Source organism: Equus asinus, chromosome 1 (assembly GCF_041296235.1).
Source record: "Equus asinus isolate D_3611 breed Donkey chromosome 1, EquAss-T2T_v2, whole genome shotgun sequence".
In the NCBI taxonomy this organism is placed as follows: domain Eukaryota; kingdom Metazoa; phylum Chordata; class Mammalia; order Perissodactyla; family Equidae; genus Equus; species Equus asinus.
The window spans coordinates 36,261,708-36,285,643 of NC_091790.1; the positions used below are offsets into that span (position 1 = coordinate 36,261,708).

The 23,936-nt window shown below is 39.2% G+C and overlaps 1 protein-coding gene across 23 annotated transcripts in view; it reads left to right on the forward strand.

Annotated features, from left to right (window-relative positions):
- The window catches only part of SYNE1 (spectrin repeat containing nuclear envelope protein 1), a 445,076-nt gene that overhangs the window by 62,387 nt on the left and 358,753 nt on the right, over window positions 1–23,936 (forward strand). For all 23 annotated transcript variants that reach the window (XM_070488115.1, XM_070487809.1, XM_044761490.2 and 20 more), the window contains one exon: window positions 9,465–9,526. In XM_070488115.1, coding sequence (XP_070344216.1) covers window positions 9,465–9,526 — 62 coding nt within the window. The remainder of the gene's footprint in view (window positions 1–9,464; window positions 9,527–23,936) is intronic.

Sequence of the window (23,936 nt, forward strand, 5' to 3'; positions counted from 1 at the left end):
ATCCTTTGTGCCTTAGATTTAAAGTAAGATGGTACTAAATTTTGTAAATGTAACTTTAATGAAACTGGGCTCTTTTAATCTAGTCACTGATTTTACATAGAAAAGAAATATAACTCCAATTCCAAAAATCTTAAGACCATGTGTCTTTACCAACAATTCCTTGAAAAAAATTGACCCAGACAGTGGGTCAGTCTCTAGGGATACAACAGTGGGAAAATGCTTTCTCCCCAGGAGGAATTTGTAATCAGGTATGTATAAGAGTGTGGGAGAGAGGCAGTAACAGATGGACCAATCTTAAAGCCTTTGACAGATCTTAGTTTGCTGGCTTCACTTGAGCTGAGTTCCTCTGCAGGGTTGGCTGAACTAGAAGGTTCAGGATGACCTCATCCATGTGTCTAGCCGTTGGTTCTGGCTATCAAATAGGGCATCTCAATTCTTCACATGGTCTCTCATCCTCCAATATAGACTGCTTTCCTAACATGGTGGTTTTAGGACAGTGATCCAAGACTGCTAAAAAAGAAACTGTAAGACTTCTTAAGGCCTAGAATCAGATGACATAAAGTTGTTTTTGCTGTGTTATTGATCAAAGCAAGTACAATACCGGAGCAGATTCAAGGAGACAGAAAATCAATTCTACCCCTTGATGAGAGGAAAGACAAAGTCACGTTGCAAAAGAAGATGCATATTGGGATGGGAGGATTTTGTGGCCATAATTTAAAATTTGTCTTCTGGTCACTATTATTAATGGCTGTTTTGCATGAAAATATACTTATCTTCTCTCAAGACATCAAAAGTCTCATCCAGTTATGACATCAAGCTTCAAGTCCAGTCTCACGTGATCTGCATCTGGTCCAGATACAGATGAGGCCCCTCAGGTATAATTCCTCTTGATCCCCAGGCCTGTAAATTACAAAGAGAAGGTAGCATTCACCCAGCATGCAATGCTGAGACAGGGGTATAGCCATTGCAATAGATGCTTCTTTTCAAAGAAGGGAAGAATGGAAAAGAGATAGCAATCACGGTCCAAAGTAATTCTGAAATCCAGCCAGGACATTTGGCCAGTTTCTTTAATTCAGGGTTAAGGGATATTCCTTGGTTTTGGGGGGATTTATTTTGCTGAGGAAGATTCATCCGTTGCCAATCCTCCTCTTTTTTGCTTGAGGGAGAGTCACCCTGAGCTAACATCTGTGCCAATCTTCCTCTATTTTGCATGTGGGATGCCTCCACCACATGGCTGGTGAGTGGAGTAGGCCTGAACCCAGGATCCGAACTGGCGAACTCAGGCCACCAAAGCAGAGCACACAGAACTTTAATCATTTGGCCACTGGGCTGGGCCCCATTCCCTGTTTTTTTGATAAAAAGTGGCACATATTTGTGCCTAATAGTTTTCTTAACCTTCTTCCTAGCCATTAAAAGTTATGGTTCCAAAGTCCTGTCTTCATTTTGAACCGTCCTGTCCCTCTAGTGCAAACTGGTGGTGTTTTTGCTTAACAAGCTTGTTTGTTTTCTAAAAAGCTGCTTGGAGTTTATTCTGTGCCCTTAAAGATTCAACTTTGAAACAAACTTTGGATCACATGTGAGGCTGCTGTGGGCAATGCCCATAAGATGTTTGGAAGCTGGTTTGTCTAGTTGAGAAGGTCAACTGGGCACCAACTTAAATCTTTCTCAATTCTTAACGATCTTCCAGCCACACCCTTGATTTACTGTTACCTTGAATCTATATTTTACTTTGCAAATCTTTTTCCAGGATAGACTGGGAGTGACAACTGTCATATCTTCCCATCCACCACATCATAGGTCCTCTTTGTTTCCTCTAAATTCTGTTTGCAGATTAAATAGTTCCGTCTTTGGTTGTCTCTCTTTCTTCCAGTATGTTATCACATGTAGCTAAAAGAAGCCAATTGACGCTTTCAGCCTTCTGCAGGACATTGCACTATCCAGATACACAAAGTCAAGTTACTGCAGATGACAGAATATATAAACCTTAAATACCTGTGGCTGTGCCTCCAACCTTTGACAGCTGTTCCCTCACTGTTCTGCCAGCCTCCACTGACAGTCTCTTGGTGTCCTTCCAGCCCCCTTCCCCAGCTGGTCCCAGGGTCAATGCTATGTGTTTTAGATTTTTGTTGAAGCATTGGTACACTCCCAGTAGCAATTCTATTTCAGTTAGCCTTTGCTAACCATCACCAAAACTTGGTGGCTTAAAGTAATTTCATGTTATGGTTTCTCATGTTCCTGTGGGTGGGCTAGGTGCGTCCTCTGCTGGCTGTGTCTGGGCTCCTTTATCTGGCTGCGTTCAGCTGGCGCATCAGCAGGGCTATCAGTTGGCGTTGGCTCTCACCAGGGGTGTCTGAGTTCTCCTCCAAGTGACTTCTTTCCTTGTGTGGTGGTCTCAGGGCAGAGCTCCAAGAGAGCCAGATGGAACCTCAAGGCCTTTTAAGGCCCAACCTGAGAAGTCACATATAATTCCTGCAGCTACATGACTGGTGGAGGCAAGTCCCAAGCCCAGTCCAGACTCAAGGGGAGGGGAAATCGACTACATCCTGTGATAGGAGGAGCAGCAAAGTCACATTGCCAAGGGTGTGCTGACCAGGATGGGAGGAATTTGGGGACATATTACAACAGCCACTGCCTGGTCCTGTAAATTTTTTTCATTTATATATTTAATTTAAAAATCTAAACATTGGGTAATTGTAAACTGTTCATTTCATTATGTTGAAATATTCAATATTTCTTAGACCCTACCTATGTATAACAAAGTTAATGGTGATTTTAGTAATTGTAGATCTATAGTTGGGATAATATAATTCTGATCCCAAAACAAATCATTTGACATAGGTCATGGGATTGTGACTATTTAAGTTACAATAATTACATTGTCATCTCATGTTTTTGTTGTTTTTTCCTTTATTGCCACATCATTTGGTTGTGTCAAGAAATTTAATCTGCATATATCTATATTTAAATTTCTTTCCAACTTTTTTATTGAGAAAAGAAAATTACGGAAAAAAGCTACATTTTAGATACTGTTATGAACGGTGTGATTTTACATATGTGGTTTGTTTCAAATTAACATTCAGATTTTCAGGTAATTGAAAGCTATAAGACTTTTATCTAAGCCATCATTGTCCTTAAAGCTTCTAAAGAGGATAATGATAATCTGCAAAAGAAACGAAAAAGTTAGTCATAACATTTTGAAAGCTTATCATTATAAGATATGATTCATTAAATAATAATGAATGTATCATTATATGATACCCTTATATTTTTGTCAGACATAGCAATTTCAGACTTTATCTCTATTTATTTAAACAGTCTTTCTTCTCAATATTTACGTATTAAAGATGACATTGATTAAGCATGGATACACCTGGGAATTCAGTATTTTGCTCTTTATGATTTTTCATGATTCTAATAAAAGTATACACCTTTATGGGCATACTCATGTATGAAGTGCTGTATCTCTCAGAAATAAATTCTTTTAGAAGAATTCATTAAATATATTGAAATATGCTAGTTTCAATTACTACTGGCATTTTTAAAAATACTGTCTGTTAAAAGGATATTGGCATGTATTTTAATTTAATAATGCTGTGTAAAAGCTAGTGAGCAACCATAAGATTCTGTGTCACAGTTTTACAGAACATACTATATGTGGTAAATCCATTATATGTGCTAAAATGAAAATACAATTAGAATGTTTCTAGGCAGCAAATTTTTCATGATTGATTGCAAGGGCTGCACATAACCCAGGCCACCTTTCGCTGTGGCCTCTGGGCTTGCAGGTGCATATATAAGTGACTGAGACAAACCACAGTTGTGCAAAATCAGCAAGTCACTGTTACAATGACTCATCAGGAAGAAAACTGTTGACTGTAGTCCAGTGTGACAGTTTCTTAATGGTCAAAATTAATCACCCTTGCTAACTTGGACCTCATTTCTGCACATATGATGATCTTATCCTGAAATGGAAAAATACTGAGGAAATATATAAAAAGGGCAGAGAAATAGAGAGATTGAATATCAGAGTCAGCTCCCTTTATTTCTACTTATTTCTAGAAAGGGATATTGCCTTGGAATTTGGGAATTATTTCTTATAACAACATTACTCAAGGCCATGTGTGTACGACAGCCTTCCTATATGGAAACCTCTCAGGGCCCAGGCAGCAGCCTTCAACTCCTGAGGTCTGTAGGGCCAGCTGCTTTTTTTTTTTTCCTTTAATTTTTTTTTTTTTGAGGAAGTTTAGCCCTGAGCTAACATCTGCTGCCAATTTTCCTCTTTTTTTTCCCTGAGCTAACATCTGTGCCCATCTTCCTCTATTTTATATGTGAGATGCCTGCCACAGCATGGCTTGATAAGTAGTGCATAAGTCCGCACCCGGGATCCAGGCTGGGGAGCCCAGGCGGCCAAAGCGGAACGTGGGAAATTAACTGCTGTGCCAAGGAGCTGGCCCCAGAACCAGCTGCTTTTGAAATGGAACCGGTGATGGAAGCCTCGAGAGAGAAGGACCCAGAGAGTTTTCATAACTATTATCTTCCTCCACACAATCTGGCCTTTAGAAGGGAATCAAGATTCAAGTTATAGGAGAGGAGTGGGGTTGAGCTGCCTCTGAGCACCTTGACCAAAACCTAGCCTTAAGCCAGAGCCTATTACACGTCCCTCTCTGTGGAGCACCCACCTCATAATCTGGCTTAAGTCCCACCTCTCCTCTGTGCTGACGCTGCAATCTCTCAGACGTTTATAAAACGTTTACAGTGGGCCTCAATTCTCATAATCTTCCCTCTCCAGCCTGCTACTTCTCCTGTTTTTCCTTTCTTGGTTAGTGGCATCATTATCCAGATGCCCAAGATAGGAATCTAGAAAGCATCCTTAGCTCCTGTCTCTCTACTTCCTTTTGTTAGTTTTTTTTTTTCTGTGCTGAGGAAGATTTGCCATGAGCTACCATCTATTGCCAATCTTCCTCTATCTTGTATGTGGGTCACTGCCATAGCATGGCAACCAAACAGTGGTATAGGTCTGCACCTGGGAACCCAAGCCAGTCTGCCAAAGCAGAGTTCACTGAACTTAAGCACTAGGCCATGGGGCCAGCCCCATCTACTTCCTTTCCATTCTACTTCTGATAGTTCCTTCGCAGCCATCTTGTGCATCTCATCCCTGGCATTGCCCTAGAACAGAATTCATCACCCTTAACATGCGTTCTGGTAGTTTGTTCCCAAATGTCCTCCCTGCTCTCTCTTCTCCCTTCAATGAAATCTCCATGCTTCCATCAGAGCATATATTTCTGTGTCTCAGGTCGGATATGTTGTCTTTGTCCCGTTCAAAACCATCGGTGGCTCCCCATTGTACATAAGATAGAGAGCAAACTCCTTGGCATGTTATTCACAGGAATAACAAACATGTTACCTATTTTCCAGGCTCACCTCCAGTCCTTAACCCCTCTCCACCCTGTAATCTAGCCATAACAGATTTTCATTGTCACTTTAATATGTTATGCCATGATTTTAAAAGACTGCCTCTTTTTTCCTACAAAGTTCTCTACCTACAAATTCACTTCTCTGCTGATGTTCTACTTAATGGCACCTGCTTTTTTAGCTTCTCTGAGCCTTCCAGCCTGTCTCCTTAGCCTACGGGAGAATTGCTTGCTCCTCTGTTCATATGTTCCTCCATTGCCGTAGCTGGCACCCTGCTTTGCACTGTTGCTTACATGCCTGTCTGTCCCATTGTATTACCAGTTCCTTAGAGCAGGGCCTGTTTCTCAGTCTCCAGTACTTCCTTAGCAAATTTGTCCATTCATCTCCTTATTAAGTGCCTACTGTGTAGTGATGAATACAACGGTGATGGATAAGTCAGACGTGGTTCCTGCCGACTAATCTAGAACTTAGATTCTGGTACTGGGAATGAACAGGCATCCAGAAGATGGTGATGTTTTAACTAGACTGATGTTGGTGGAGATGAAATATTCAGGAAGTAAAACAGACACCAATGTGGAGTTGGTGTGAGGGATGAGGAAGAGTAAATAACCAGGGACGACCTCCAGGTTACTGTCTTAAGAACTAGGTGCATCTTAGGTTACGTTAATAGAAATTCGGGAATAAAACTTAAAAACAGGACCAACTTCTTGTTCTCTGTGATTCTTAGAACTAGAGGACTGGGTTTACTTGTGAGATGTAGACAAACTTTTCTGTGTTTGGAACTAACATACTGGTTCAGCAGAATGTCTAAATGAGTTACTGTTTTTACAATTTTAGTAGAAATATTAAGCATGCATATATATGAACACTTGTTAAGATTACATCATGTTGTTCTGAAAAGCAGAAGATAGAAAAATCACTAATAAGGTTATTACATATATTTAAATGATAGTCTCTTTTTTTTTTTTTTAAAGATTTTATTTTTTCCTTTTTCTCCCCAAAGCCCCCCGGTACATAGTTGTGCATTCTTCATTGTGGGTTCTTCTAGTTGTGGCATGTGGGACGCTGCCTCAGCGTGGTCTGATGAGCAGTGCCATGTCCGCGCCCAGGATTCGAACTAACGAAACACTGGGCCGCCTGCAGCGGAGCGCGCGAACTTAACCACTCGGCCACGGGGCCAGCCCCTAAATGATAGTCTCTTAAATATAGCTACATATACACAAGGGGAACTTTATAAATCTATATCCTGGGGGTTAGTTATCTCAGTTCGCCACCAATAACATTACAAAGAAGTGTTATTGTTCATAATATTTTTTAATGCAATGGGTAGACATTCATTGCATGTTTCATATTACTTCCATAATTTAAACATTTTATGATGTTGGTATCAGATTTAATTACCAAATCCTGAACTAAATTATTCAGATTTTTGTGTCAAAAATGAGGATTTGTTGAATGATGAAGTTTTAGAAATTTTTTTCCTTTGAGAAAATACTAAGTGAAATCAGAAAATATTTACTTGGAATTCAGCAAACTGTGTCTGGTGACATAAAAAGCAGATTGTTGGGACCCAGGAAATCTGCTTTTGCAGCCATGATATAAAAAGAAACATGTAGAGAATTTGGCATTTCAATATATACAATGAATGCTACAAAAAATAAAATTGGACCTTTCTAAAAAAAAGAACTTTTAGCTAAAATATAAAAATAAACTCAGAGATTTGCCATCAGAAGAAACCATTACAATAGCAGTATTCTTTCATTAAAGGTGGTAGGAGTAAAAATATAAAAATTTAAAATCAGGAAGCAATATATTATCGGTAGATTATATACCTAAATTTATGACTCTATACACTAACATTACCCTAATATTTTTAAGACTTTAAAACATTGGCATCTTGTGATATTTATAAAATAGTACATAATCTCAAATTGAGTTAAAAATTTTATACACACTCTAACTGTATCTATAGTCTGTTTTAGACTTAGAATTGGATTTTCTGTATTATAGATAAAGTTCTGGATTCCATCAAAACTAGCTTGATTAGTCAAGATCCTTCTGCTGCTACGTGACTTTAGTTACAGAACCTAAAGATTTTAAGGTCAAACTCAAATTTATTTAACTATGAATTTATCATTTTGATGTGATTACTGTTGATTTGACTAATATAGTCATTTCTATACCATCTTTGGACAGCTGTATTGTGGTGTAGGAACCAGACTCGTGGTCTAAAATTTGACTCTGCCACTGGGTGACTTTGATAAAAATGCTTAATTTCTATGCTTTGGTTTTCTTATCTGTAAAATGGGCATTATAGTAGTTCCTGCTTATAGATTTGTACAAGAATTAAATGATTTAACACACATATATTACATATGATATATAATTAGTTAATCAAAATAGTTAAATAATTAGAATGTAATGTGATTTAGAGAGAGAGAGAGAGAGAGATCAGCGCCTGGTACATAGGAAGTGTTGCCTATTATGACAGTGGTTTGCTTCTGGTATGTACTTGAAAGTTAAAAGCACAAGCTTAAAGTACATTAGAATTAGTGACATTCTGCAAATTTTATGGATATATCCAAAATTTCTCCAAATTGACAGGTTTTGTTGTTGACTGTCTTCATTCCTTCATTCTACAGTATTTATCTGTCACATTTGTAGGCATTGGGAACAAAGTTACTGTCCTCATAGGATTTATCTTCTGGTAGGCAGTGAAGCATTCTGAGCTGAAACCCAAGACAGGTCAGCTCTAGAGATGGGAATTGGAGCATCACCCCTCCACGGGTAAAGAAATGAATTACAGCTTGTTCATCGGTGTTCCTTACAACATCAAGGCTACAAGAAACAGTTGACACTTGATAGATGCTGCTGAAATGAATAGAATTCACCGTTTCTTTGAAAGGTGTTAAACTGGTCTCTCTCTCTCTCTGCCCTTCATCTCTTTATACCTCTAATTAAGGCCTTCCTGGACTCTACCTTTCTTTCTTCCTATATTATTTTTCTCTTGTTGCATAACAAATTACCACAAATATAGCCATTTATAACAATGTTCATTTATTACCTCCAAACTTTTGTGGGTCAGGAGTCCATGCACAGCTTAGCTGTGTCCTCTGCTCAGGGTCTGACAAGTCAAGATGTCAGCCGGGCTGCATTCTTATCCAGAGGCTGAACTAAGGAGGAATCCACTTTCGAACTCATTCAGGTTGTTAGCAGAATTTGTTCCCTGTGGTTATATGACCAAGAGACCCACTGGCTCTTGGCTGGAGGCAGCCCTCTGCTCCTAAAGGCAGCCCATAGTTCCCTGCCACATGGCCCTCTCCATGCGCAGTTCACAACACAGCCTTTTACTTCTTCAAAGTCAGCAGGACAATCTCTCACTCCAGTCAGCTAAGATGGAATTGTACATAAAGTAACATGCTCATAGTGTGGCATCCCATCGCCTTTGCCATATTCTGTTGATTAGAGGCAAGTCACAGGTTCTGTTTGCAGTCTATCTGCACAGTGGTGTGGACTCCAGGAGGTGGGACCCTTGAAGGTCACCCACAGTGTGTTCATCACACTCCCCATGTGGGTAAAGTCCCTGTGATGCCTCAATATGCAACTCTATCTTACTGCACAACTGATGACCCTCTACCACAAATATGCCCCTGCTTGTCTGTCTCCACCTTGGATATTTCATGGTGGAGACCTTGCCCTGTTCATCTCTCTGGATCCCCTTGTATCTAATGTAAAGCTTGGCACTTAGCCAGTCTCAGTAAACTTTCTAAAAACAGCTTTATTGAGGTATAATTGTTCAGTCAACTTTCAATAAGTGACTGAAGGTCAACATAGGCCTAACATATTGCAAATTTTAAAGCATTCGCTGGTAACTTTTAAAGGAATGGTCTAATTTGGAGCTGTACTGACTCTTCCTTCAAGACAATAATTGGCAAAAGGAACTAGAAGATATAATAATATTATGATTATTCTAGAGTTGTGTAAGTATGAATTTTTTCATGATACAACTTCAAGACATATTATGTTTTCTTATTAGATTTTTTTTCTTCTAGATGAGCAAGAGATAGTACAAAAACGGACTTTCACAAAATGGATCAACTCTCACCTGGCCAAGGTAAAGGAAATCACCTCGAGTTCTATGTTTACGTACTTTGAGCCAACAAATCATTAAATGCATGGTATGAAGGAATGCTACTGTCACTATTGTCACTCTGGCTAATCAATGGTATTGGCAATCTATCAGTTTAACTGTCACCTATGTGGGGCATTTGCTAACACCACCTCTGGGAAAGAATGAATGGATACCTAGATTCAACAACAGTTCCTCCATGTCAGTTCCATGAATCTTGATGAAATACTTCATCTTATTATTTCTTCTGTTCTAATGTATGTGTTAGATGAAAAAGAGAGAATTCACGCTGGATTTTTATTTTTGTGTTAGTTTCTATTTGGAACAGAAAGAAGCAAGGCTTGGTCTGCCCTGAGCAAAGAATTCTATCTGAGATCGTGACAGTGTCTGGGCTCTTCTCTTAGGTGCTTTGATAGAAAAATAACCATGGTGGCAGGACACTAAGAAGACTAATCATTCTGAAATTACCCACATTGATATTAGGTTGTATCAGTTGACTATGTAATTGTACATTGAAATGACTTTGAACATAAATACTAATATAAAACAAATTCCCATACAGCTACATTACAATAAAGTTAATCCTTATAATGCTGGTGAGAAAAATATGTGAACTAAAAGACATTGCATTTGTAAAACTAAATATAGACAATAGGACAGTTCTCCGAAACCAGTTAGAGGATCCTTTACTGAGAGCGGTGCCTGTCATGTGCAAGGCTTAACCCTGTGAGCAGTTTCTGATCAGGGACGTCCCCAAAGTGTCTTTTATAGTTCAGAAGCAAACAAAGCATGGCGATTTATTTCAGTCTCATCGTACAAATTAACTGCTTACTGTGTGTCTATGGTAGGCTTTAGAGACGGGGGGAAAGTTAGCAAGACACTTTCCCAGGGCTTGAGAAACTCACAGTCCAGCAAAGACAGAAGACTAGAACAACGTGTCTAGAGACAGGATACACTGGGATTCTCTCTCCTATCATCTCCTCTTTCCGAAAGCCACTTGCTGAGAAGGGAATTCTCTGGCCCAGCGATTACACCCAGAATCTGCCCTGTGAAGGCAGTAAATGCCTCTGGGGGCCCATTTTCTCAGGTCTTGGCTGGTGCCAGCTGGCCACTACTTATACCACAGAATTGTCATCAACTGGGGAAGGTTGTCTTTTTCTAAAATGAAAATAATTATAGTTTTTTCATATTATAAAAAGATTACGTGCTAACTGTAGATAATATTAATAATAAACCTCTTACAAACTGTAAAAAAAGTAAAAATTACTTTAAATCTCTCAGTCTGATGTAACCATCATTAACATATTGACCATCGTTCTTCTACACACAGACACACAATTTCACAAAAATGGTTTTATAGGGTACTATTCTGTATGCCTCTGTTTCACTCAGCACATCTTGCCATGTCAATGGATACAGAGCTACATAATCATTTTAATGGTTGAATAATATTTTATTATAAATATGATATAATAAAATTATTCATAAATTATAAATCATAAATTAGCCACTAGCCTATTGACAGTCATTTAGGTGGTTTCCAATTGTTTAATATTAAATAAAATACTACATTGAAAGTCCATGGGCCTATATCTTTGTATGCTTATGTGATTTTTCTTCTTAGGATAAATTTCTAGAAGTGGGTGGATAGTCAACAGTCATACACATTTATGATTTTAATATATACCAAGAGCTTATGACAATGCCCATTTCCTTACACTATTAGCACTCTTTAAAGGTAACAGTGTTCCAATTTGATTGGCAAAAATAATTTATAATTAATTTTTTTCATATTTATTTTTTAAACAGGAGTTGAATATTTTTGTGAAAGTTTTAAAAATAGAATTCTTCGGATACACTTATCTATGTACTGAATACTTAAAAAGAAGGGAAATCTGAATGTATGCCTGTATACAAAGGGTCTTTGCAGAGGGAGTATATGCCATGTTTGTTTTCAAATCTGCTTTATTATTGTTCAAGTTACTTTACGTATTTGTGTGATAAATGGTTATTAGAATAGGCTATACCAATATGCATCCTTTTCTGGTCTCTTTTCCAGTCCTGTTTTGTGACTTCACCCCGGCAATTTCCTGTCTAATATCTAAGTCTTACCTTTAATGTGTATTGCAAGCCTCTCTCGTTAATGAAGTCATTTCTGACCACATGTGAAACAGTGACCTGCCCCCTAGCAAATGTCCTGAGAATGTTAGCAGTTTCCCTGCACCCATCTTCCAGCACTGTCCCCCTACCTTCTCTGGTTTTCCTGTGGTAGAATCCGAAATCTCAGCACCTCTCCAGAACCTGCAGCATAGATGGAGAAGTTTAGCATATCTTAAGTTATTTTGTACTGCTTCATATCTCACCTTCTCCACATCATTGTAAAGTCTTTAAGGCATATGCTGATTCTTGGAATTTCCTTATAAATCCTAATAGCTCTAAGCACAGTGCTGAGTACCATGGAGAGGTGCTTAATAAAACAACAACAGCAAACAGTCTTTATCTTTTCTCACTTTGAATAGTAAAGACATCACGGGGGGAAAAAATATAATGATTCATTTCCGGCACTGTGCAAAGTGCTTCGCATCAATTATTTGATAGCTTTAATCTTTACACCCCTGGTAATTGGTGCTGCTGAGATTTAATCCAGACATGAATCTAAAGTCCATGTGTTTTCCTTACTTTACACATTTTTGCATCAATGTTATCCTTTTGAAAGACCCAGAAAATCATTACCTTCCCAACTGCTCCGTTATAACCTTAATGTGATAGATATTTTTTTGTCCTTTTTTCCTCTTCTGTGCTTGTGATTTTTTTTCTTTCTTGGGTCATCTTGAAAATTGAAAACTGAAGCAGAACAATGATACCTCTACTTGTTATCCTGAACTTATTTGTACTGTATTGTAGTATCTTGCCAAACATAGCCAAAAAAACCACATATTCACTGGGGAACATTTTCCTTTTTTGACATTTATATTTGGAAAAGATCCTGAAAATCAAATCTGACCCCATTACTCTGGCTTGGCAGTTGAGTGTTTTAGGATAGCTATAGGTCTGTCTTCCGGTCTGCATCTGTCTCAGCAGCTGATCTCATAATTCCCTACTCATCTCTCTCTCTTTGCCCCATCCTTTTCCCAAGGTTACCCCCATTTGAGTTTCCATTTCCAGCTTTATCTCGTTCTCATTCTCCCTTCTAATCTCTCTCCTATCCCTGAACCATCTCTCTCTCTCCCATCTCATCTCCTCCTCCATTAAACCTCCACCTCCACCCAACTCCCTTCTGGCTCTATCTCAATCTCCCCATCCCCATCTTTATCCCCGTTTCAGTCTCTATTTCCATCTTTACTCTATAAAAACACATGCAACCTGCACATCCTAGGCTTCACAGCTTCATTGAAGTCTCATTTACATATACATCCAAATTAAAATGGAAGCACACACTTCTTTCTCCATTGCAGTGTGCTGTCTTACTTTTGAGAAGGATGATATCTCACTTGCAACAGAAACAAGGTCAATTTCATATCTTTGATTTGACCTCTGGAACCAGGACATTGTGTCACTTTTCTGGCTGCTCCTGTGAGAAGGCTTGCTCCCAAAGCCATTCTGCAATACTAAAATGTGCTTGGTCCCATCACTCTAACACCTCATGGACCACAAGCACATGTACAAACACACACACGCATACACGTGTACATGCATATCCTTAGTCAACTAGGCTCCACAGAGGCATGTGTTATGCCCAGAGTCTCACTAAGCGTCTCATGAAAACAGCTTCTTAAATTTTTGGTCCTCGGCTCCTGATCATCTATTAGCAACACACAGATGTCTCCCCTGACAACAGGTCTCCAGTCACAGAGCAGGCCCAAAGTCATACTCAGAATAAAAATATTTCTCACTAAAAAAATAGTCCACTGAGCAGCAATTTGACCTGTCTCCAGAGCTTCTTGAAGCCAACTGTTCCTCTTCTTTCTTGCTCATTAAATAACCAAGGTCAATGGTTTGTTCTATAACCAAGAAACAGTGTGCCTCAGGGGTGGAGCCATAATTGCTGTCAGCTTTGAAAAGACCTGGTGGCCTGGAATTTGTTGGGTCAGATTGAGTCTGGTTTGGTATGTTGTTTGTGCACTTGTTTCTTTACTTTGTCCAGTAAATACTCAACCAATTTAGACCCAGTCTTAGTCAGCTCAGGCTGCCATAGTGAAAGACTGTAGACTGGGCGGCTTAAACAATGAACATTTATTTCTCACAGTTCTGGAAGTTGAGAAGTCCAAGATCAAGGTGCCTACTGATTGGGCTCCTAGTGACAGTCCTCTTCCTGGCTGTGTCCTCACATGGCAGAGAGAGAGAGTACTGTGGTCTCTCTTGCTCGTCTTTCTTTGTTTTGTTTTGCTGAGAAAGATCAGTCCTGAGCTAACATCTGTTGCCAATCTTCCTCATTTTTTTTTTTGCTTGAGGAAGATTATCTCTGAACTAACATCTGTGCTAATCTTCCTCTACTTTATATGTGGGTTGCCACCACAGCATGGCTGACAAGTGGTGTAGGTCCATGCACAGGATCTGAACCTGAGACCTGGGCCACCAAAGCAGAACATGCCTAACTTACCGACTACACCACAGGGCTGGCCCCATCCCTTCCTTTTCTTATAAGGACAGTAATCCCAACATGGGCAATAGTCACTTCGCAACCTCATTTACCCTTAATTACTTCCCAAAGGCCCCAGGTGCAAATATCATCACACTGGGGGGGTAAGGCTTCCATTTGGAGGGACACACAAACATTCAGTTCATAACAGGTTCCAAGTTCATCTGAGATCTGGCTTGAAGCACATGAGAATTCCTTCCAGACCTATAAGACAGGGATGAGAACTCGACCCTGGAATGATGGCAGTTACATGTTTCTCCCCTCCTACACATTGAAAGTTTTCTTGTAATCTCTGTTGTACACAGCTCTATGCTTTAGAATTGTTTCAGATAATCTCAGAATCAAACTATATAAAAGAATTAAAATGCATTTTATTCTTTGGTAGTCTGTGTTTTTTTTCTCCTACAATTTTCTGCTGATGTCTACCAATAAGGGTAAGAAAATGACCCAAGTCGAAAGTATTTTTTATGCTGGTAATCAAGATATTAGTCTTAATTCACCTATTACTTATGCTACATAACATGCCAAGTCATTTTATCTCTAAGAATAAGAAAGGAGAAAAGTGCTAAATTTTCAGGAAAAAAAAACAGAAAAGATTTTCAACTTTTTTCTAGAATGCAAGTTGTAAATATTTAGTAGGATCTCTATTGTCTGAGACCTTTTGCACAGCAGTCATGGGAATTTTTGTGGATTTAACCTAGAAAGAAAAACCTTTCCATCCAAAATTCTGTGATAATGTCTTGTTACTCCAATCCCTTCTTTAAAGTTTTTAAGCAAACTAAAAAGATAAAACTTTTATTTTAAAGGACAATTTTAAAAATTCCTTATTTAGAAAGAAAACTTACATCTGTTTTCTCAAAATATTTGGAATTTTACCATTTCTGAAAGTTGCTTTAATAATAGGTTGTGGCAGGTTTAAGTGGTGGGATGTTGAATTGAGAAGCCAAAAAACTGATCCTTCTGTTCTAAGACCATTCAATCTAGGGTGCCTTGGGAGATGTCCTAAAGATGCTTCATAGAGATGAATTTGGGGAGAATTTTTTTTTTAATTGTTACTTCTTTTGAGAATCATTATCTTTTTTTTTTGAAAGATTTTATTTTTTCTTTTTTCTCCCCAAAGCCCCCCAGTACATGGTTGTATATTCTTTATTGTGGATCCTTCTAGTTGTGGCATGTGGGACGCTGCCTCAGCGTGGTTTGATGAGCAGTGCCATGTCCGCGCCCAGGATTCAAACCAACGAAACACTGGGCTGCCTGCAGCGGAGCGCACGAACTTAACCACTAGGCCACAGGGCCAGCCCCTGCGGAGAATTTTTAACAGGAAATTTTCATTTTTGTTCTTGGCTGCTTTGCTCCATTGCAAATTGACAAACTACTTCTAATTAAAGAACAATAAACTCTTTTACTGATGACATTCCATTCTACTGTAACAAGTCTTTATAAATATTATGACAGCCATGTGAAGAGATAGCATACAAATAAGAGAGCAATCTGTTTTAAAAAAAAATATGCTTTGCTTAAAACAAAAATCTTATTAAAAGTAGGAAAAAAACCCAAGATTTGTGTGTGTGTGTTCTTGCCATTTTTAGTACCCAGAAGTGGATTATTCAAACTTGTGGCTGTAAGTATCAGTTCATTTTTTTCAATCTTTGCTTTGTTTTCAAAGTGAAGTCTTTATGCTTCTGCAATTATGCCAAACATCTCAAATCACAAATTGTCAATCTAATGTAATGTAACATTAACAAAAATTAGTAGTTGTATCTATTTCATATACCCCATACTTCCTTCAGGAATGAGGCTTCATATTTAGATATGGACCCTATAATTTTCTTCCTTTTCAAGAAGAAACCTGCATCTTTCTATTCTGTTTGTTCTGCCAATGAAAGAAGGTGGAGTATTTGTTTTTTAATTAGTCCAATATTGCTTCCAATTAATGGTTTTTCAAAGTTAGGTTCTGATTCCCTTCTAGCTTGCCATCACTCATTGCTAAAAATGTTTCTAAATTGTAGGGCTGCTGATTACAGAATTCTTACCATATGCCAATTACTGTGCCTTGGCAACTTTATCTTTTATTTTGTTTAATCTTCACAACAAAAATCAAATATAAGTATTATTTTCACCATTTTATAGATTCTGAACCTGAAGCTTAGATTTAATTAATAAGCTCAAGGTCACATAACAAATAGGTGAAAAACCAGATTTCAATCCCAAGACTCCTCGACCTGGGCACAAACCATTGTTTATTCTCTCATGTTTTATTTGTTTATTTAGTTATCCATGCAGCACATACTTTTCAAGCATCTATTATGTGCTAGGGGCTGTGGATACAGTGGTGAACAAAGACAGATAGAGTCCACGCCTTTGTGGAACTGATCATCCAGCAGAAGAGACAAACAATTATAGTGATGTGTGTGTGGTAAACTCCATGAGAAGGGCACTGCAAGGTGTCTGGGAGCACATGGCAAGCACAACCAAACACACAGTAATTTGAAGGAGGACATCTGAATAGGCTTTCAAAGGAAGAAACATTTAAACTGGGGCCTAAGAAATGCCTTGGGATTGGGCAGGTGAAGGAACCAATGTTTTCAAAAGTTGAGAGTTGAGAGGGGCCAGCCTGGTGGCACAGCAGTTAATTTCACGAGCTCCGCTTCAGCAGCCTGGGGTTCGCTGTTTCGGATCCCAGAGGCGGACTTACATACCGCTTATCAAGCCATGCTGTGGCAGGCATCCCACATATAAAACAGAGGAAGATGGCCACCAATGTTAGCTCAGGGCTAATCTTCCAGTAAAGGGAATGGAAGAAGTTCAGAACACCTGAAAACGTGGGTTCCAGGAGTGAGTTGGCAACAGAGAAAACGGAGAATTGGTCAAGCCAGTCATTAAGGTTTGGATGTTGTATTATGGGCAGTGGGAGACATTAAAGAATCTTAAGCAAGAGAATGAAATGATCACTCTGATCCTAAACCTCTTTCTCAATCTCTCTCTCAATCTCTCTTCCCTCCTCTCCCTCCTTCTCTCTGTCACGCACAAAACTTAGGGCTGTAACAAGTAAGATTGGAGACGCAGTGACTTTGCAATAAATCAGATGAGAGGTGAGTCAGAAGAGAGGTGAGGGCAGTTTGGACTAAAGTAGTGGTGGGGGAATGGAGAAAAGTGGATAGATTGAAAGATGTATAGGGTTGGACTATGTGTAGGGATGGACTGAGAAATTAATTGGAATCTTGGAGAAGGAGTCAAAGAATGACTTCTAGATTTCTGACTTGAGCAAATGATTAAGATCATTCACGGAGAGAGAGAATATAAGAGGCTTTGGGGAAAAGTTAATAAGTTCAATTCTGGACAGAGAAATTACTTGGTAGAGATGCACCCATTTGATTTGGCAATTAGGAAGTCATTGGCCACCACTGGGAGCAGCTACATCATGGCAGAAACCCGATTCTAGCAAATTGATGAGTAAATGAGAGGTAAGGTTGTTAGGACACTGAGTGTATGTTACATGTTCATGAGCTAGAGTATTAACTAAAGCAGAACATAAGATCTAGTAAGAGCTATTTTAATAAAGGGTGGTCTTAAGTGTCTGCATTGAAGAGAATGATCAAAAACTAGCAGAGATGGAAAGGCTGTAAAGAAGGAAAGGAAGTTTCTTTTAAGACACAAAGCTCCTGAGAGGCAGGGTGGGAGAGAAAATCAAGAACACAAGTGGAGGGTGTAGATTTGTACCAGAGGAGAGACATCTTCCCTTCTCTGAGACACAGAGGGGACAGGAAGAATGGGTGTGGATGTGCCTAAGTTTGGGATGGGGGAGAGAGGAAGACAGAGGTGGGGTGGACTTGAATTTGAGGGGATTCCCACCTCACAACTGCATGTTTTTTAGGTCTCATAGAACAGTCTTCATTTTTGAGCAAAAGCATTTATGTTAGGATCAATATTTTAAAAATTGGCAGTAAAAATGATGCTAGTTCTTTCACATTTTAAAATTTATTTATCTTAGCAAATTCCTAAATGTTATGCAAAATCCACAGGCTATTATATAGTGTCACCTTGGTCCCCAAAGGGAACAATTTAAAGATGTGCTTTCCAAATACTTTCATAACAGTTATATTTTTAATTAGAAAAAGATAATATAAGTAATCCTGACATTAGCATTGATTATACTCCGTTATCATATACCTGTAGTTTCACATTCTCTCTCATTTTGTCAAATGGAATAGAATGTTATATTTGTATTTAAATGCCTTTGATTCAATCTTTATGATATTTGGCTGTGAAATAAATGTATGGTTTGGCACTAAGTCCTTTGGAAAAACAATAGGTCTCACATTGCCATTGTTTAGTGTTTCTATAAATGGAGCATCTCTTTCAATATGCAACAAACAGTCCTTTCTCCATGTGCCAGCCTTAAATTTACGGGGCTCTCCAGGATTGGCACTGAACATTTTAAATACTATCTATCAGATGACCTCAAGCATTATATGAGCATCTCCTAGTTAGAAACTGAAAAAAAGCATCATTAAACATTATTTACATTCTGTATTAGTTTTCTAAGGCTGCCATAACAAAATACCACATGCTGGGTGGCTTGAAATGAGAAATTTATTATCTCACAGTTCTCAAGTCTAGACAGGTGGCTCCTTCTGAGACTGGGGAGAATCCTTCTTTGCCTCATCCTCACTTCCAGCGGTGACCTGCAACACTCGACACTCTTTGGTTTGCAGCTGCGTTAGTCCAATCTCTGCCTTGGTGCCTGTTTGTGTCTATGCCCAAATTTCTCCTTCATATAAGGACATCAGTCATCTTGGATTAGAACCCACCCTGATGACCTCATTTTAACTTGATCACCTCTCTAAAGATCCTGTTTCCAAATGAGATCACATGCTGAGGTCCTGGGGGGTTAGAACTCCAACATGTCTTGGGGGGAGCACACAGTTCAACCCATAATAGATTTCATTAAGAGCACATTTTGTTTTAATACCAAGTTAGATCCATATACTTCTTTAAGAGGAACATTTTTGGTTTTCCTTTTTTTAAAAATAAAATCGACATCTTCACAGTCATAAAATATCACTTTGGCGGCTTTTTTCTTAGTTGTGTTTCCAGCAACAGTGCTAAAAGATAACATGGAAACACTTTCAGGATTGAATTTTACTCCCATTTGTTTCCTCATACACACTTTGGTGGGACTATTCATGAACTAAGATGAGGAGATAAAGAAGCAGAGAGGAAAAGGTAAATGTAATAATTCGCCCCTGGAAAGCATTCTTTAGTTGTTTTTCTAAAGCTAAATTTGATAATCCTGAACATACTGATAAATTAGTTATTTCCAAAGGTGTAACTATAAGATTACAAAGAAAAAATATCAACATAAATAGCATTTGTCAATTTATTAATGACATGTATTAATTTAATTGATAACAGAGATCTACAAAATTTATGCATATTATTAAACATTTTGATATTTTTCAAAGGTCCTTCTTTTATAAATATATTTTATTTATTCTTACATTCATTCAATAAATGTTTTAACATGTTTCTATGCTCAGCAATATTCTAGGTACTGAGAATGTAGCTGTGAACAAAACAAACAAAAAATTAAAACCCGCATTATGGTACTTATATCCTAATGGGGGAGATGGACAGTGGAGAAGGCAACTAAACTGTGCTTTGACCATAGACTGAAAAGAATCAACGGCAGAAGGAGGGAGATAAGTTAGAGGTTGTTGACGGCATCTAGGTAAGAGACCGATGACTTGGACCAAGGTAGCAGCAGTAGAGGTGGCGAGAAGTACAGTCAGCCCTCTGTTCCACGAGTTCGGCGTCTGTGGCTTCACCCGCCCACGTTGATTCGCAGTTGGTTCAATCCGCGGATATGGTGACCCACTAAGGGCCTTGAGCCTCCACCATCTTGGTGTCTGAGGGAGTCCGGGACTAATCCCCTGTGGATACGAGAGGCAACTGCAGTTGATTCCGGATGAGTTTTGATAATAAAACCAATAGGATCAGATCCGGAGTATGAACAGAAGAGAGGAGTACAGGATAACCCTAACTTTGTACTGAATAAAATAAATAACTTGGGGAGTATGCTTCTTTTATACTCTGTACTGAAAAGAATTTTATTACATGTAAAAGTTGGTAAGAGCAGAGCTTTCCAAGCAGCCTGGAAGCTGGGCTGGAGGGCAGTCATTGCGTTTGGGATATTTATTCGGAATTGAGTTAAGTAGTAAAGGAAGTGGAAATAATTATACTCTCTGTCATAGGAAACAAGAAAGAATGGAAACTATCTTCTCCCCTTTTCCAAGTATGGGTGGAAAACAATCACAGTAGTGCTTTTATAAAGGGAGTGGAGGAGAAGCAGATTACACATAAAATCTTTACATTATTTCACCTTGTTTCTGGAGATATTGGGGATATCTAATTCAATTTTTTGGAAAAGATGACAAAACCTTTTAGACGATGAATCAATTTTATTTGGCTACCGTCAGTGGTTATAATCGTGATTTTACTGATCTGGTCCAAGGCTATTTTGTAGACATTTTAGTGTGGTGGGCTCTTGGTCAGCCGCGCGGAAGTAACTCGCTGCACATCTGCTGGTCAACCTCTCTTCCCTTCCCACTCTCCTCTCTGTTCCTGTGTTTAAGTTGCTGCTCTGCCCATCAGATAACCATCAGAGCATGCACACACTGTAAACTGGTCCTGGGTTGGGATTTCCCCCATATGCAGTCTCTCAGCCTGTGAAATAGTTCCTATCTGAAACTTACAAACCCCAGACGTAGCGGTTTGCCTGGCTCTAGAAGTGATGGGTTATTCTCTGTACAGAGGTTTCAAGGCACACAGAACACACCTTGAAAACCAGCCCTTGCCTTGGGACCTCTTTACACACTGCACAGAAGGCTTTTTTGAGAATATCTCAGGCCATGATTGTGTCGTTTTCAGCAAGCTCGATGGTGCTCAATAGTGTGCGTTTCTCAGCTGAAGTAAAGAGTTATCTGTGGCATGTGCTTTTGCTTTAGGCCGTTCCAGTTCAGTTTTAGTCACGTCAGTGGGTATCCAGCAATTACACATTTTAAACCCTAGGATATATATTTAGTATTTTAAAGTAAAACGCCATAGCTTTTTGTGCGTCATAAAATATTTTGAGAGCTCTTTTCCCAAGAGGAAAAAGCGTTTAGTAAAACACTGCCCAGTTGTTTTGAGACCAAAAGTCATGGTGGTAAACGAAGAACCTGGATTGGTCTTGATGTGGGGACAAGTGATTTTCGCCCTTTCGTTCGCTAAAAACTAAACCCTTCATGTTGTAAACCTCTTTGATAGCTGTGTGATATTCGTCACTAAGGAACGCTAAGATTCTAGCAAATGTGTAGATACCTGTTAATAAAGTGATGATATGCTAGTAATGTTTCAAGGTAGGTTTGTTCTCTTCCACATCACTGATTGCAATTTAACACCCAAAGCTTTTACCTTAATTGATGTGTATATGATTTCCCTATTAATGCAAAGTTAAAAATGCTACAAATATTTTTAGACTATTAGCATTTTTATAATCTTGGATACACAGGCACACACTTGTAAAATGGCTCTAGTCATTTATTTTATTTATTTGTTTAATTTTTTAAATGTGTGTGTATGTTTTTAATTATTTATCAGTGACACTTAGCTGTTTCCATCTTCTTCATTTACCGATATCAATTGGTCAAAATGTTATGAAAGGGGCCGGCTCTACGGCCGAGTGGTTAACTTCATGCACTCCACTTCGGCAGCCTGGGGTTCACTGTTCCAGATCCTAGGCTCGGAGCTACACACCGCTCATCAAGTGATGCTATGGCAGCATCCCACACAGAGGAACCAGAATGACTTACAACTGGGCTATGCAACCATGTACTGGGGCTTTGGGGAGAAAAACAAAAAAGAGGAAGATTGGCAACAGATGTTAGCTCAGGGCCAATCTTCCTCATAAAAAAAAAAAAGGTTATGAAACATCTTCTCACATCAAATACAAGTAGGCTCCCAATAAAATGCACACTTTCATCGATAAAGAAGGAATTTATTTTTAGCTGTTCATGTGAATCTCATCATGGAGTGGAAGTGGGAGGGCACTGAAATACAAATTGTTACACTCAGAACAGTGTTTACAAAGTAATTGCAAAATAACACACATGTCACTTGTGCTTTATTTTGTTGCAAGTGATGGAAATTGATTTTAGATGATTTAACCAAGAGGTGATATTTATTAAAAAGATACTGGGTGCCTCAGAGTATGGAAGGAAATGCTGACTGGGCAGGAAAGGGTTAACTCAGCAGCTCTGTGTTCAAACCCTGTGCATTCTGAATGTAGACCTGTCTTAAAGAATGGCCCTTGCCTGGCTCCTGGGACAGAACTTCTGGGCACTTGGAATAATCTCCCTGGTAGGAGTGTTTTGTTTGCCTGAGGCCTTAGGCCGCGCTGTACCACTTTAATAAGATCAGTTTATCTTAACAATGTGTTTGGTGGTGAACATTTGTTTTTTCTGGGTGAGCAGAGATGGGAAAGGGCTGGAGTCTGAGGAGCTGAGATCAGTTATGCAAGTGGTGTATGCCGCCATGGTAAACTCCAAATAAAAACCCAGACACTGAGGCTCAAGTGTGCTTCCCTGCTTGGCAACATTTTGTGTGCATCATCACACACTATTACTGGGAGAATTAAGCATGTCCCTGTGCGGTTCCTCTGGAAGGGAACAAGTCACTCACCTTGGGAAACTTGAGCCTGCTATCTCCTGGATTTTGCTCCATGCACCTTTCCCCTTTGCTGATTTTAATTTGTATCCTTTCACTGTAATAAATCATGAAGTGAGTATAGGAGCTTTTCTGAGTCCTATGGGTCCTTCTAGTGAGTCATAGAGCTAAGGATGGTCTTGGGGAATCCTGACACACTGATTAACCCAGTCTTAAGAAAGACAGAGGCAGAGTGGCTGTTGGGGACTCAGCAGCAGGACCTGATGACTCTTGTCCTTAGGTCACTGCCATGTGACAACTTAGCTCCAGCCATCCTCTAGCTCCAGGCAGAGAATGTGATGGATCCAGCTCTGGTTTCTCATGTAACAAAGGATGGGGGTAGGCACAAACATCACCACCGGGGACATGGTGTGAATTGGGCTGACTGCGTCTATGCCAATATGTATTTACACACATGATGCTTCTATTACTTTTTAGATTTCCTTATATCCATCCATATTTATTTATTTATTTATTTATTTATTTATTTAAAGATTGGCACCTGGGCTAACAACTGTTGCCAATCTTTTTATTTTTTCTGCTTTATCTCCCCAACACCCCCCCCCCCCGCCCCCCAACCCGTACATAGTTGTATATCTCTGCTGCAGGTCCTTCTAGTTGTGGGAGGTGGGACACCGCCTCCACATGGCCTGACGAGCAGTGCCATGTCTGCGCCCAGGATCCAAACCCTGGGCCACCACAGCAGAGTGTGCGAACTTAACCACTCGGCCATGGAGCTGGCCCCTCCATCCATATTTAAAAGTGACTTTTTATTAATAAATTTTTTGCTTCTAGTAGAGTGGCAGGCACTTCAGCTGATTAGTTAATACTTTTCGTATTGATATTACATAAAAATCATGTTTATAAGTTTGTGTATTATTCAGAAAAAATCAATGTTAATACCTGTATTTTTATACTCAGCTTCCTGTCTAACAAGGTGGCTCAAGGATAATGAACCTGGGCTCAAATCTAGTCGCTTACTAGGGGAGTGATCTAGGCCAATGGTTTAAC